General features: G+C 36.0%; 1 protein-coding gene across 2 annotated transcripts; it reads left to right on the top strand.

The window, feature by feature from the left end:
• Positions 1-534: 534 nt before the first annotated feature.
• sephs1 (selenophosphate synthetase 1) lies at positions 535-11,878 on the top strand. 2 transcript variants are annotated; one of them, XM_028448242.1, is made up of 10 exons: positions 535-639; positions 2,745-2,906; positions 2,985-3,081; positions 3,285-3,388; positions 3,506-3,613; positions 5,765-5,919; positions 5,995-6,085; positions 6,162-6,261; positions 8,301-8,513; positions 11,233-11,878. In XM_028448242.1, the coding sequence occupies exons 2-10, from the start codon at positions 2,811-2,813 to the stop codon at positions 11,445-11,447; spliced, it is 1,179 nt and encodes a 392-aa protein (XP_028304043.1). In that variant the 5' UTR covers positions 535-639; positions 2,745-2,810; the 3' UTR covers positions 11,448-11,878. The 2 variants fall into 2 exon arrangements, with proteins under 2 accessions (XP_028304043.1, XP_028304046.1); XM_028448245.1 differs by lacking the exon at positions 535-639 and adding an exon at positions 916-1,252.
• The last annotated feature ends 292 nt before the right edge of the window (positions 11,879-12,170 follow it).

The following is a 12,170-nucleotide window of genomic DNA, read 5'->3' as shown; positions in this document are numbered from 1 at the left end:
GCGTTTAAGAGCATGTAAAAAAAGAGGTGTTTTGTTGTTTCAATGTCATTTTTACAAAAAAAAAAAAAAAACACACATTACTTTCAAAACCAAACCTTAAAAAGTCGCTAAATGGATAGAGATCATTCATTATTTTGGAGTGCATTTCTTTTGGTTTAGGTGAAACTGTGTATTTAAATAATTTTACTGTCAATTTAGATATTGTAAGTTGGTCAAAGATAGTTTTAATCTTATTTCTACTCAATTTAGGGTGAGCCTAGACGTGGTCTCACTTGGAGGGAAACAGTGAATTAAAGGCACACTCCATTGTGGAGAATGTGTTGCCACAGTTTACACACTATTAAAGGGGATGTTGAAGCAGCCTCCGCTCAGACACAGGACCCTTTGAGATCTCTTGAGTTTCCTCATTGTTTTACATACTATTCATTTTTATTAAATAGCACAAAGTTATGTAATAATCTTTTAATAAGATTACGAGTTACCGCAAACAATTACACTCGTTTTTGTTGCCTTTGTAGACTTTAAAAGACAAACCAACGAGTTTTTTGATCAGGCGTTCTCAGAGGACACCGCTTTACAGCCCCGGTGCATTGTGCTCAGTCCCGCTCTTGTGTCGGATCCGCCGCTAACGTGAAGCTGGTAAGCACAAGCCCTTCACTCCAATTAAAGGGGAAATGTGGCACGAATATAACTTCGTGTTGGGCTTAAAATCGCACCCGGCGTGATTATAAATGCTCGTTTTGTACTGCATCAACACTAAGTCTGCGCAGCTAGCGTGTGCAGTGACTTCTCATTGATTCTAACTCTGATGTTGTCCGCATCGCATGGCGCTGGGCAGGAAAGGGTTAATTTTTTCCGCCGCCGACATATTTGTTTAGCGCTCCACTGCTGCTGCTTTTTTTTTTTTAACGTGCATGTGGCTGTGCACGGAGCCAGTGTTGTTGCTGGTGGACGTGCGTGTGAGCGCTTTGAGTGCGTGTGATGTGTGCAGCTCGTGCTCAGATCATCTCATGCACGGGGCAACGAGCTAGAGCTAGCATCAAAGCTAAAGTGTGCAGCACAACAAACGGGCGTGCTACAGCTCAGTGCAGCACAGAACGGAGTCCAACTTTAGTGACTGTGTTCTTCATTTGCTGGTTTCTGTAGAAATATATTGAAACCATAGATTTGTAAACTAACAGCTAAGTTAGTCCCTCCTCACCTGGTATGAGACCACACCCCCTTTTCTTGTAAGACACACCCCTTACCATATGTGAGTAAAGGGGGTTTTTGATGTTTGTTTATCTGTAAAGGCTTCTGTATGAATACAGTTAAGTTGTTGACTATTCTAGAAAGAGTTAATAAAAAATAATTCTAAACTGTAATTATTTTTGCACTGACATGCAATGAACCATTTTATTTTTTAGGTTTATTTTAGTGCCACAAAGAGGTACACATCAACATAAAAAACCTGGAGATCACAGTTTTTATCAAAAGAAAAACATTTGTGCAGAATGGAACAAGTGTAATTTTATTACGTTGTTTTATTGTACGACATCTTTACAGCAGTTTTTAAACTGCTGTTCCAAAGTCATGGGAGGGAAATGGAAGTTAATTAATAATAGGAATGAATGCAATATATATTCAAACTCTAACAATAGCTTTGGATAAAAAAAAATATCTTGGTTGTGATTATTAGTTCAACCCATTATTTTTCAACCATGGTGTTGGGACCCCATGTGGGGTCAGCTGGAGTTTAAATGGGGTTGCAATGAAATGTCTACTACTTAATAATACATTTAAAAAAACTGATTAGAAATAAAAAAAATTTAATTTTGTTTTTGTTAATCCTTTTCAAATTCAAGTTACATACAATCTTAAACAACTGTATTCTATACTTTAAGTTTGTCAAATATAAATCTAGTTATTAATAATAACAAATAGTAGTCTATTTTGTAACTGTACAGTATAACAAAAATGATCAAAAAGGAGTTTGACAGAAAATGTCATTAGGGTCAGGAGACATTTTTGATATCAAAATTGGATCACGATCCAAAAAAGGTCTGGAGCCACTGGTCTAAACTATCAACCTTTTTAGACTGTTTTAATGAAGAGTTCAGTGATGCACAGCTCTTGCTAATGACCTAGCTTGGTCAAATGGTTTGAAAAATCATGATCTTTATGTTTGGTCTCTGTAATAATGCTGCTCTCCTTGTTATGTACAGTATGTAATATGATCTAGTAAGGCAATATTATTTCTTCACTGGTTCAGGCTTATTTTGTCAATAAAGGGGGGGGTTTAACTAAAATAGTAGGGATCTCCCGATACAACTTTTTCACTTCCGATACGATGCCGATATTGCATTCTTGGGTATTGGCTGATATTGATCCAATACGATATCCGCACAAATCATTTATTACTTATTTTGTCGTGTGGAATGTTAGAAAAGTCTTGGTCAAGTGATGTTACTCAGGTAGAAAACAATAGTCAGCAACAGTAGGTATGAGAAAAGTAACCCATTTATTAATAACCAATTGGTTACATACATTTTAACCTTCAACATAATATCTACAGTATTCTTCAATTGAAGAAATATAACATATATCGGAGATTTTAGATGCAGTCTGATATTCGTTTTCTGGCTGATATCGGGCCGATATTCGATATCAATATTGGATGGGGACACCCCTATAAAATAGGTTTGTTTTTTAAGAAAGCAGAGCGGTGTTGTTAAGTGTATGGTTCCTGTGTGTTTTTTTGACAGAGCTCTAAAAGCACATCTTGACACCGGAGTGTCAAGTGGTGTGACCTAGACGGAGTTTCTTCAGACATGTCCGTGAGGGAGGCCTTTAACCCTGAAAGCTATGAGCTGGACAAGAACTTCAGGCTCACACGTTTCGCAGAGCTCAAGGGCACAGGCTGCAAGGTTTGCTGTTTTTATTATTTTTTAATATTTGTACACTCATGGAAAATGTAAAGACAATGTTAAATTATCTGCTCACAGGTTGCCCAAGATGTGCTACAGAAGTTATTAGAAAGCCTACAAGAGAACCACTTTCAAGAAGATGAACAGTTCCTGGGTGCAGTTATGCCTCGATTAGGTACATCATCAAGAACACTGAACTAACAAAGCCTCATTTACCTATAATAACGTATTTAATGAGAATAGATATATGTTTTAAAATGTATAAACATCATTAGAAAGCATATTTGATTTGATTTTTATTGGTGCAGAGATGGACCATGGGTTAAATGTCCAGTCTTTTTGTGATATGATAGAATGAGTTGTGTTTTTATTTTGCAGGCATTGGCATGGACACCTGTGTCATCCCCCTCAGACACGGAGGCCTTTCTCTGGTGCAGACCACAGACTATATCTATCCCATAGTGGACGACCCCTACATGATGGTGTGACTCTCCTCAGGCTTGCGCTCGCGTTCAAAGCGAAAGTGCACAAAACGTGTGTGGAAACAAAGAATAATTTCTGTGCTCAGTCCTTTGTGTTTTTATTTCTTTTTTTTTTAGGGGAGAATTGCTTGTGCTAATGTTTTAAGTGACCTATATGCCATGGGAGTGACGGAATGTGACAACATGTTGATGCTTTTAGGAGTCAGCAACAAAATGTCCGAAAAGGTAAGTGTGTCAACTAAGGCTGAATGATTGACCTTAATCGTATCGATGTTATAGGTTTTCACTACTGCAATAACGTAACCTCAGACACTTCATCAGTCTCCATCATTTGAGTGATATATATGTTCACCAATCAGAATTGGAGAGAACCGCCTACCTGAGTTGTTGGCCAATCAGAAATGGTTACAGGACACACGCTTGTAAGCTCTACAGCGAGTCTCTTTTTAGTTTTTGTTGCTGCAGCGAGTCTCTGAGTGCGCTAACAACTACATTGGGCCCTATTATAAAATCCACGTTAATGGAATCGACCAATGACAATAGAATCTACTGTTGAACGTGGAAATGGACAGAATCATGTTGAAATGTCGTCACCGTGAGGAAAAGTTTTTTTTTTTTTTTTTTTTTTTTTAATGTCCTTCCCACTCTGGCCGCTTCAAACACCGTCTAATCTGGCAAAAAACTACACAAATCATCACTGACTCCTAAACCAGAGCAGACCAGTGCACATTTAACTTTAATGTGTCTGTGGAGCTCTGTCTGTTTCTCATGTAGCGCTGCTGTGCTCCGTGAGAACATGATCAGCTTTAATCAGTTTCACCTGCTCAGAGCGTTTAAACAACATCTCATCAGAGCTACAGAAGATCTGTGGATAAAGTTGTTCTGTTGTTGTGAAGGAGACCATCGAAACCAGGGATTGTAGAGTCTGAAACATTGTAGATTAATGATAATGTCTGATATTCTGGCCCTTAATGGTGAAAAAACACTTGTTGCACGTGATGTGTTTTGCACATTTATTTTTGTTTAATCATTACAGTCTGGAATGATGTCATCAGGATCATTTAAATTAGGTTAATTTAAATGAAGTTGATCGAAACGTAATCAATAAACCTGATCAGATTTAGTAAACCATTGATCCCTGAGGGGGAATTGAGTGACAATGTTACTCTCTTATATCTTTATATGACATGAATGATTAAAAAGGAGCAGACAGAATAATCCATGTCACCACAACTTATATCTACCTTTTAACTGTGTCTTACTCATTATTTTTAAATTACATTTTTATTTTTGACATGCATTTTTGTTTAATTATAGTTTTCTTTTTTATTTGTATTTATTTTGTTTGCTGACAGTACAAATTATATCTTCCTTTTAAGTGTCTTACTTTATTTTTGACATACTTTTTTGTTTAATTATGTTTTTTTATTTATTAGTATTTTGTTTCTCACAGGAGTTAAAAACTATTATCTGAAAAAAACGATTAATATTTCTAAAAAAAAAACTGAATTTTTAAAAATTGATGTGGAAAACAGAATTTGGAAAAAAAATAAATAAATAAAATAAAATGCATATGCATTTAAATGTATTAAATAAAAAAAAAAAAAATCAAATCAAAATTGCAATATCTGTCAGAAAAATTGCAACTAGGTTTTTTGTCAAAATCGTGCAGCGCTCGTGTCAACTTTTATCACAGCGCGGCCACGGAACTTAAATTGTCTGATTCAGCATTTAAAATAATGACCAATCTGAGCATAAACACAGGAGTATTTTTCCTCTCATTTTCTGTGTTTTGGTTTTCTTTGTTCTTTGAGTAATTTAGTGCATTGTTGTATTTTTTGCATCATTTACTGTGTTTTGGTGAATCATTTTGTGTATTTTTGTTGTCATTTTGTAGCCATCTTGTTGTTTTTGCGAGTAATTGTATGCATTTTTGTTATCAAATTGCGTTTTTGGAGCCTTTTTTGTTATTTTGTCATTTTGAATGTGCATTTTTTTTGTCATTGTATTCTTGTCTTATTTAATTTTCTAAATCATGTTGTTTGTTTTTTGTTGTCTTTTGTGTTTTGTGATTAATTTTGTTCATTTCTGTTGACCTATTGTGTTTTTGGAGTAATGTTTGGGAATTGTTGTATTTTTCTTTTGCAACTTTTAACCAATTTCTGTGGTTTTTAAAATCCCATTTCACCACCATTTTTGGTATCTTAATTTTATTTCTGATTAAAACAAGTGTTTACATTTAATTGTGTTCAACCACTTTCAGGTACAGTCGGGGTCTCTGGCACCTTTATTTTGAAATGGTTGAGACTGAACCACTGCTTAAACGTTCCGTCATATTTTGGCTCCAGTCAATGTTTGTTTCTTTTGTTCTTACAGGAGAGGGACAAAGTGATGCCACTGATCATCCAGGGCTTTAAAGACGCATCAGAGGAGGCAGGCACGTCAGTAACAGGAGGACAGACGGTTCTCAACCCCTGGGTCGTTCTGGGAGGAGTCGCTACAACAGTGTGTCAGCCCAACGAGTTCATCATGTAGGAAAGACACTGTGTTTCACTGTCTTAGGTTCTCTAAGCTGTAAACTATATCTTATATTTCTTCCTCTACAGGCCAGATAACGCAGTCCCAGGAGACGTGTTGGTTTTAACCAAACCACTTGGAACTCAGGTGGCTGTGGCTGTTCACCAGTGGCTAGATATCGTAAGTTTGTTCTGCTCATTCATGAAACATTAGCGATGAGACTTACATGTTGTTTAAATGCCTCCTTTTCTTCAAGCCTGAGAAGTGGAATAAGATCAAGCTGGTGGTCACACAGGAGGATGTAGAGTTAGCCTATCACGAAGCCATGATGAACATGGCCCGCCTCAACAGGACAGGTGAGACCCACAGGGGAAATCTGCTGTTTGGGGAAGAAATGTGGATTTTATTTGACCTTAAACACACCACCTGTTGTTCCTTTAGTTAAACGCTTTCTAAAATTATTGAATACCAATAAGGAAAGGTTTCACTACACATTTATATTAATATTATTTCTAAGTTTATTTGATTTCCTTTTTTCAAAGCAGTTCTTCAAAAGTTAAATATAAATTATTGAAGAAATACCATTAAGCAATTTATTTGATTTTTATTTTTATTCTAATGGAGTCTATTTTTTTTTTTTTTTTACTATTTTGAACGATTAAAAATAAATGAATAAACAAATGGAAAAAATAACAATTGTCTATAGAATTAAAAAGCCAATTTCAATATAATACACATTTGACTCATTCGTCAAGGAATAGAAAGAAGCCTGGGCTTGTCAAATCCTACCCACATTCTTCAACGTTCCAATAAACTAAACTGAATGGACAATACAAATAAATACTCCAATCGAGATATTTAAAAAAATAAAATAAAAGAACAAAATGAACAGGGACATGTGACATTTACATTCTCATTTCTGTACTTTTCAAAGATATATCTTTTATAAAGAACATTTTTACAACAAAGCTTAAACTGCAAAATAAAGAATGAACACTTGTATTGGTCACATCCTAATGGCCTCCAATTTTCCATAACGGAGGAAAGGAAATAATGTAAATGACATTCTGAAACCGAAAAAGCAGTCTGACCTGTTTCTTTTTCTTTTTAATTAAAATTGTGTCCCAACATGATACAGAAATGCCTCACATGCATGTTTTAGGACAGAAACACACACATACATGCCATTTTTCACCAGAAAACATCTGACTGAATGTCTAGAAAGTGTAACAAATAGATAAATATATTCATTTCTGCTCATAATCCCAAAATTTGGCGCTACATGTTAAGTTTGAACTAGTGATCATTGTATCCTGTGATTGAAAATGAATGCAAAGCTTCAGTTGAAGTGTGTTCTTGATAATTGTTTTTATTGGATTTAAATGTGAAAAGGCTCTGGTATAATGACAGGTTTAGTTGATGGTTTATTAGCTGAACTGGTGACAAGTTTATTTGGTGACATGTCACAGCTGAAGCATCTTGAAACATGGATGTGTGAGATTTTGTGCAAAACGTGAGGGTGATTCACCATTAAAGGTTTCACAATTAATGTTTTGGGACAATATCAAACATCAATGGGATTTTTCCTGTTAAACGTGTGACTAAGGGTTAGCAGTGCGGCTAATGTTGTCATCACAATGTTGTCTCACGTGATTTGAACGTAACAATCCTGTTTATGTAAATTTTTTGAAGATATAAAATGTTAAATTAATAACAATAATTGACTTTATTAACTAAGATATTTCACTGCGATTATCGTTAAAAAATCGAAAAAATGTCCAAATTGATTTTTTTTAACAAAAAAAAATGCTGAATTGCTTGGAAGTTGATTGCACTTTAATAGAAATAGAATCTGGTAGAAGCAAAAGTTGAACTTGTTAGAAAAAATTAATTTGACAGTTTGATAATCATTTGTTAGTTACCATTTACTTGTTCTCTCAAGTTTAAAAAAATTAAATGAATTGTATTTCATACCATTTTAGTACTTGTAAAGTTGAAATTTGTAATTATTAATATGGTAATGTATATTGTATGGTTTAGTATGCAAATTGTAAATCATATCATATTGTGAGATTGATGGCAATTTACACCTCTGGTAAATATCATTGAATTCACATGTGTTAAAAGCAATAGTTTTTTCATGCTGACAAGCTTTTGTTTAATTTGTGGTTTTTATGTGACTCTCATTTCCTTTGTTTTATTAGAATGATTTTATTTGTCTAAAGTTCTTTACTACTACTATTAACTCTATTTAGCATGTTTGGTATGAAGTATCTTCATAGGGAAAGATGATGAAACTGAAAAGTATAAAGAGACGCAGACGTGATTAAGCCCTGAAAGGTAAATTCTTCCTGCTCCTTCAGTCTCTTCTTTGTTTCCGTGTTTCCTCTTGTAGCCGCCGGTCTCATGCACACCTTCAACGCTCACGCAGCCACTGACATCACAGGCTTCGGCATTCTCGGTCACGCTCAAACGTTGGCCAAACAGCAGCGGAGTGAAGTGTCGTTTGTCATCCACAACCTCCCAGTGCTCGCCAAGATGGCCGCCGTGTCCAAGGCGTGTGGAAACATGTTCGGGCTAATGCACGGCACGTGCCCTGAAACGTCAGGTGAGTGTGTTTTTACCGGGGTTGGGATCAGTTATTCAATTCAATTTCAATTTTAATTTCAACTTTATTTATATAGCGCAAAATACAACAAAGTCATCTCCAAGCACTGAACAAAATATAAAGTCCATAGTAAAAAGAAAGAACCCAACAAGATCCACATGAACAAGCATTAAGCAACAGTGAGAAGAAAAAACTCTTTTATAGGAAGAAATCTCCAGCAAAACCAGGTTCAGAAGTGGCAGCCATCTGCTTTGACTGGTTGGGTTAGTGGACAAAAGGGCAAACAGGACAGGATAGAAGGATAGTCCATTCCAGTGTTCCAGACTAGTTGAGCTGCAAACTACCAGGAACCACCAGCTCCTGCATTGAGACACCTGAAACAGAAAAGAGAGCCCTCAGAGGGCGAGGAGAAGGCACAGACTGCAGGACAAACATGATACACTTGTTCCTAGTGCTTAGGTTAATATTAATATTAAACATCTTGCGGCATGCTCTGAAATTCTACCACTTCAGACGAGGTTTCGTCTTGTACTGGGGGCACGTAGTGATCTCAGCAATCACTACAGAGGGGACCTTGTCTGGTTTAAATTATCGCAATTATACAGTGTACGCTTTAGTAAATAAGTAGGTTTTGAATGTTATCAACACTCGCAATGGTCTGAGGTGCTGACCATTGCGTGGAATGGTCTGTGATTGTGACCAAAACAACGAGACCAAGTCTGTTTTAGGTTAACGCTATTATACAGTATACGCTTTAGCAAATAAGTAGGATTTGAGTTTATTTTTAAAGGTAGAGAGAGTAGCAGCCTCCCGTACTAAGACTGGGAGCTGGTTCCAAAGGCACTTTAGGAACTTCCAGAAGACCAGCAGACTGAGAGCGGAGTGTTCTGCCTGGACAATAGGGCACTAAGAGGTCTTTAAGATACACAGGAGCTTGATCATGTAGAGCTTTGTATGTTAACTGGAGGATTTTAAACTCTATTCTAGATTTTACAGGAAGCCAATACTGGAGAAATATGGTCTCTCCTGTTAGTACCTGTTAATATTCTAGCTGCAGTATTCTGAATTAACTGGAGACTTTTTAGTGAGTGACTAGGACATCCTGACAGTAGGGAGTTACAATAATCTAATCTAGATGTAACAAATGCATTGATTAGTTTTTCAGCATCACTCTGGGCCAAGATATTCCTGATTTTAGAGATATTACAGAGGTGGAAGAAGGCTGTCCTTGTGATTTCTTTAATATGAGAGTTAAAGGATAAGTCAGTATCAAAGATAACACCTACGTTTTTTACTGTGGTACTAGATGACAGAGTAATGCACATCCAGAGACACTATTTACTCTGATAATTTATCTCTAAGGTGTTTAGGACCAAATAAAATCACTTCGTTTTTATCCTGGTTAAGAAGGAGAAAGTTACAGCTCATCCAGTATGTGATGTCTGTAAGACAAGCCTGGAGTTTTAATAACTGATTAGTTTGATGGGATTATAATTATAATCCCATAATTAATTACAGTTGACGTAATTAAAAGTGTAATGTAGTTGCTTAATTGAATTGTAATTGTGTTCAGATAATTGACAGTAATTGTCATTTGCATGAATATTCTATAAAAACTGTAAATTACAATTTGATTGAACACAAACCTGTGGAACCATGTTACAGTTCTATTTACAGTTCTACACATACGTATTTAACAATTATTAAAACATGTTTCATATCAACTTTTCCACTACCTGTCAGTTCTCTTCAGGATTATTTACAATTAAAAAAAAAAAACTGAAATAAATCTAGGGGTATACAGACAGAAAAAATGCTCAGACACCCACACCAAAAATATTAATACCAATAATTTAATTGGTTAGGAAGCTTAACAAGGTATCTAAGAGATGAGGAACATATTAGATGATGGATAATATATTTTTTTGTGTATTTTTCAGCTGATGACGTGGGTCAGACTGACCCATTATCATTAGAGATGCTAACAGAAAGCTAACACAAGAGGAAGGTCAGACGTATAAAGAGTACTGATATATTTTACTCGAGTAGAAGTACTGTTACTTGATTGAAATTGTACAAGTCAGTCATACATAAAATACTCAGGTACAAGTAAAAAGTAGCTCAATTAAATAGTAGTAAAAATTCCTAGTTAGTTTCACCCCCAAGATTTATTTTTTTAGTAATAAATCTTGTCACGGTTCCCTTGCATACAGTAAACATATCATGTATAAAAAGGAAGAGACCAAATCTTGCTCTAAGTATAGATACATTTATTAACTCTAAAACTGAGATAATAACCTCCCTTCAATGCTGTTTTGGATGTGATGTATTTGATTGTTGTCTGGTCATTTCATTTTTTGTAGTTTATCAATGTCCGTTGATCATTTTAAAACTAAAAAATAATAATTTACTTCCTAACGGTTAGGTGTAGAAATGTAATGAATGACAAGTAAAATGACTGATTTTGAAATATACTCAAAAAAGTACAAGTACCCATTACAATTAAATTACAGTAACGTGAGTACTTGTAATCCATTACTTTCACCTCTTAAGGATGGTTAGGTTTTATGGGGTTATTTATTTAAAATGCAGGTCATCGTAATCATAATTGATTTGTAATTGAACAGATAATAGAAGACTCATTTGTAATTGCCCCCCACCCTCAGTTAAGTGGAGCGTGGGCACATCTAAATCTAATCCCTGTGTGTGTGTGTTTTAGGAGGTTTGCTCATCTGTTTGCCTCGTGAACAAGCAGCTCGATTCTGCGCCGAGATCAAATCACCAAAATACGGAGAGGGTCACCAAGCGTGGATCATTGGGATTGTAGAGAAAGGAAACCGTACAGCTCGGATTATTGATAAACCAAGAATCATCGAAGTGGCGCCACAGGTAGCCACGCAGAATGTCAACCCAACGCCCGGCGCCACTTCCTAATCCTCCAACACCAGGGTGAGCTCCGTCAACACATTTTAGAAACAGAAGCCACAACAACAACATCCACTTCATGGTATGTTCACACAAAAGACTGGGTTTGGTGTGCACACTGTGGCCAAGTGTGCACGTCGCCACCTAGTGGACTCAACATGCAGTACCTCTTCAATTGGTCAAAAGTAGAGTACTTATAATCGATCCGTATCTGTTGTACTCTGTTGTTTGGTGAGCTGGATTCACAGGAAGCTTCTAAAGTCAGGGGAGGGGGGAGGGGGCAATGGATTCACTTTGAATGTGAAGAAGTCCAGCATCAGCTCCCCCGAGTGAAGTGTCTGTCATTCCAGTCCATCAGACATCCACTCTGTACAGTTCTAATAAAAACTCCTTTTTAGTTAATCGCTGTAATGATGCCTTCATTCTACACAAGTGTTCTTCATATATTGCTTTATCTTTTGTATTGTCCCAACATGTACTAATAAACACTTAAATAGGACTTAGCTTATCCTGGCTCTTTAAGAGGTGCATTTCATTGAAATTAAATTTTTATTTCCCCTTTATTTCAACTAAAACGTTATTTCAAAGCAAAATATCAAGGTTTATATCGTATGTCACTGTTTTGAGAACAAAATATGGAGATCTGGATTTTGGTCCATATTGCCCAGCTCTAATGGCTTTATGTTGTGGTGCATTTGAATATTCTCATTGTCACATGAATAATTCCAAGTT

This window comes from Gouania willdenowi, chromosome 6 (genome assembly GCF_900634775.1).
Source record: "Gouania willdenowi chromosome 6, fGouWil2.1, whole genome shotgun sequence".
Lineage (NCBI taxonomy): Eukaryota > Metazoa > Chordata > Actinopteri > Blenniiformes > Gobiesocidae > Gouania > Gouania willdenowi.
The sequence above is the reverse complement of the archived record's forward strand: the minus strand, read 5'-3'. Positions and strand labels throughout refer to the sequence as shown.